General features: G+C 35.1%; 1 protein-coding gene across 1 annotated transcript; it reads left to right on the top strand.

Annotated features, from left to right (window-relative positions):
* The first annotated feature begins 270 nt into the window (after positions 1 to 270).
* On the top strand, positions 271 to 1,573 carry LOC128189776 (uncharacterized). The gene has a single exon (XM_052861529.1). It carries the CDS (start codon positions 296 to 298, stop codon positions 1,280 to 1,282), a length of 987 nt encoding a protein of 328 aa, XP_052717489.1. The 5' UTR covers positions 271 to 295; the 3' UTR covers positions 1,283 to 1,573.
* The last annotated feature ends 273 nt before the right edge of the window (positions 1,574 to 1,846 follow it).

Below are 1,846 nucleotides of genomic sequence, written 5' to 3'. Positions count from 1 at the left end.
TTACCAATATCTGTACCATTAGACTATTTAAAAAAAATAAATGTAAATATGGAAGTCCTTGAGAAAATGTTTCTTACAAGATTGTACATATATGCCATTCACTACCGCGATCAAATTATCAACCTATCAGACTTATTTACCTAATTTGTTATAGTTGACCGCTCGCGGGAATAGGAAAGGCCAGCATTGTCATGTCTCTGCTGATTGGTTATCTAAGCACGTGCGGTCATGAACATTAAGTATAAAAACATAAGCAATCAAAGCTCATTCAAAACCATTTGTTGTGTTTGTAATTATGATTTACATTAGGATGGAAAACGCTCGTACTGCTGTTATCAAACTGTTCATTCTTGCTTATTTCTTTGAATATTCTAAAGGCATAGATGTTTCCTTTCGAAGGTATTGTAAAAGGAGTTTTTTCGGGGATCAGGATTGTTATTTCAAAGTGAGAGAACACTGGGACTTTTTAAAATTCAGGAAATGGCTGGACAATCTCGATCCTCTTGGAGACGTTTCTCTTCGAATTACGTGTACCGAAGGTGGCTCTCTGTACATCCCCTGGCCAATGAGAGCACGCAATCTAAAGAGGTTGGAAATCAAGAACTGTCTGCTCAGAGGATACTTTGACGAACACGATGTAAAATCGAGGTATCCAGATTCACTCGAAGTACGAAGTATCGTCAACAGTGTAACGGAAGTTAGTTTATTGGATTGGGTTAATGTTGTTAAAAGCATGCAATCTGAGAAGTCTTACACGTGTGGTCAAGAAACGCTCGTCAGGTCAATTGTGAGTAATAACACATACAGCTTTTTGAACATTCCAAAGTTGCCCGGAAGTAAAATGCTGGAACTTCTCTCAGAAATCAGCGATTCCTTCAGAGAAAAGGTTCGAACACAACCATTTGAGTGTCATTATAAAAATCTTTTATACCTTGAAAACTCAAACAATCCGTCACTCGGAAAACATTTCATGGAGGATTTAACACTGCACTCACATTACCCGAAGCTCAGGGCCTTAAATCTTAGTTCGAATAGGTTAACTTATTTACCGATCGAATTAAAGAAATGGTACAGAAGTTTTCCAAAATTGGAATATATGGATCTATCAAATAATGATTTAAAAACATTTTCTTTTCTTGACCCAAAACGCTTCGGAAGAAACTTAGGACTTCACGTGAATTTGCGGAACAATGACATAAGCAGTCCACCACGAGATTTTTACCGATATTCTTACCGATCGGTGCCAATTTCAGTGGATCTGCGTGGAAACCCCATCCGATAAACACTAATTTATTTAAATGTAACTGTTATTATTACAATTCAATGCTGTACAAAAATTCCACTAACTGTTTTATGTAAACATGCAGCCTATAAGGTGTTCTAATTGTGTCACGTCAATTTGAATAGTTTATTAAATGTGATCCATTTATAAGTCATGCATGTTAAACAAACTGAGTAAGTGGGAGAAAGAAGAATTGCTCAAAGTTTTTACAAGTTTTACGCATATTGTATGCCGTTAATTAGTTATTTATTTATCGATGTTTAATTAAACAAAGATGTATTTCAATTTATCTTTTTTTGATTAATTAGTTGTAACGATCTATATAATAGATCATTTGAAGAGAGAAAGAAAAAAAAGAAAGAATGAGAGAGGGAGGCAAAGTGAGTAGTTTCATGAAATGTTATTGCCCCATTCACTCACACGCGTGGGATATGAAAGTAGAGATTTCAACATATCGTATCTACAAATGTACGTATATGCCGAGAAACTACTCTTTTATAGACATTGAATGAATTTCAAAACGTTTACCCTGAATCAGTTAATAAAGAGAAAATGATTGCCATT

Source organism: Crassostrea angulata, chromosome 6, assembly GCF_025612915.1.
Source record: "Crassostrea angulata isolate pt1a10 chromosome 6, ASM2561291v2, whole genome shotgun sequence".
Classification (NCBI taxonomy): Eukaryota; Metazoa; Mollusca; class Bivalvia; order Ostreida; family Ostreidae; genus Magallana; species Magallana angulata.
Note: the sequence above shows the minus strand (reverse complement) of the source record. Positions and strands in the feature narration are given on the sequence as shown.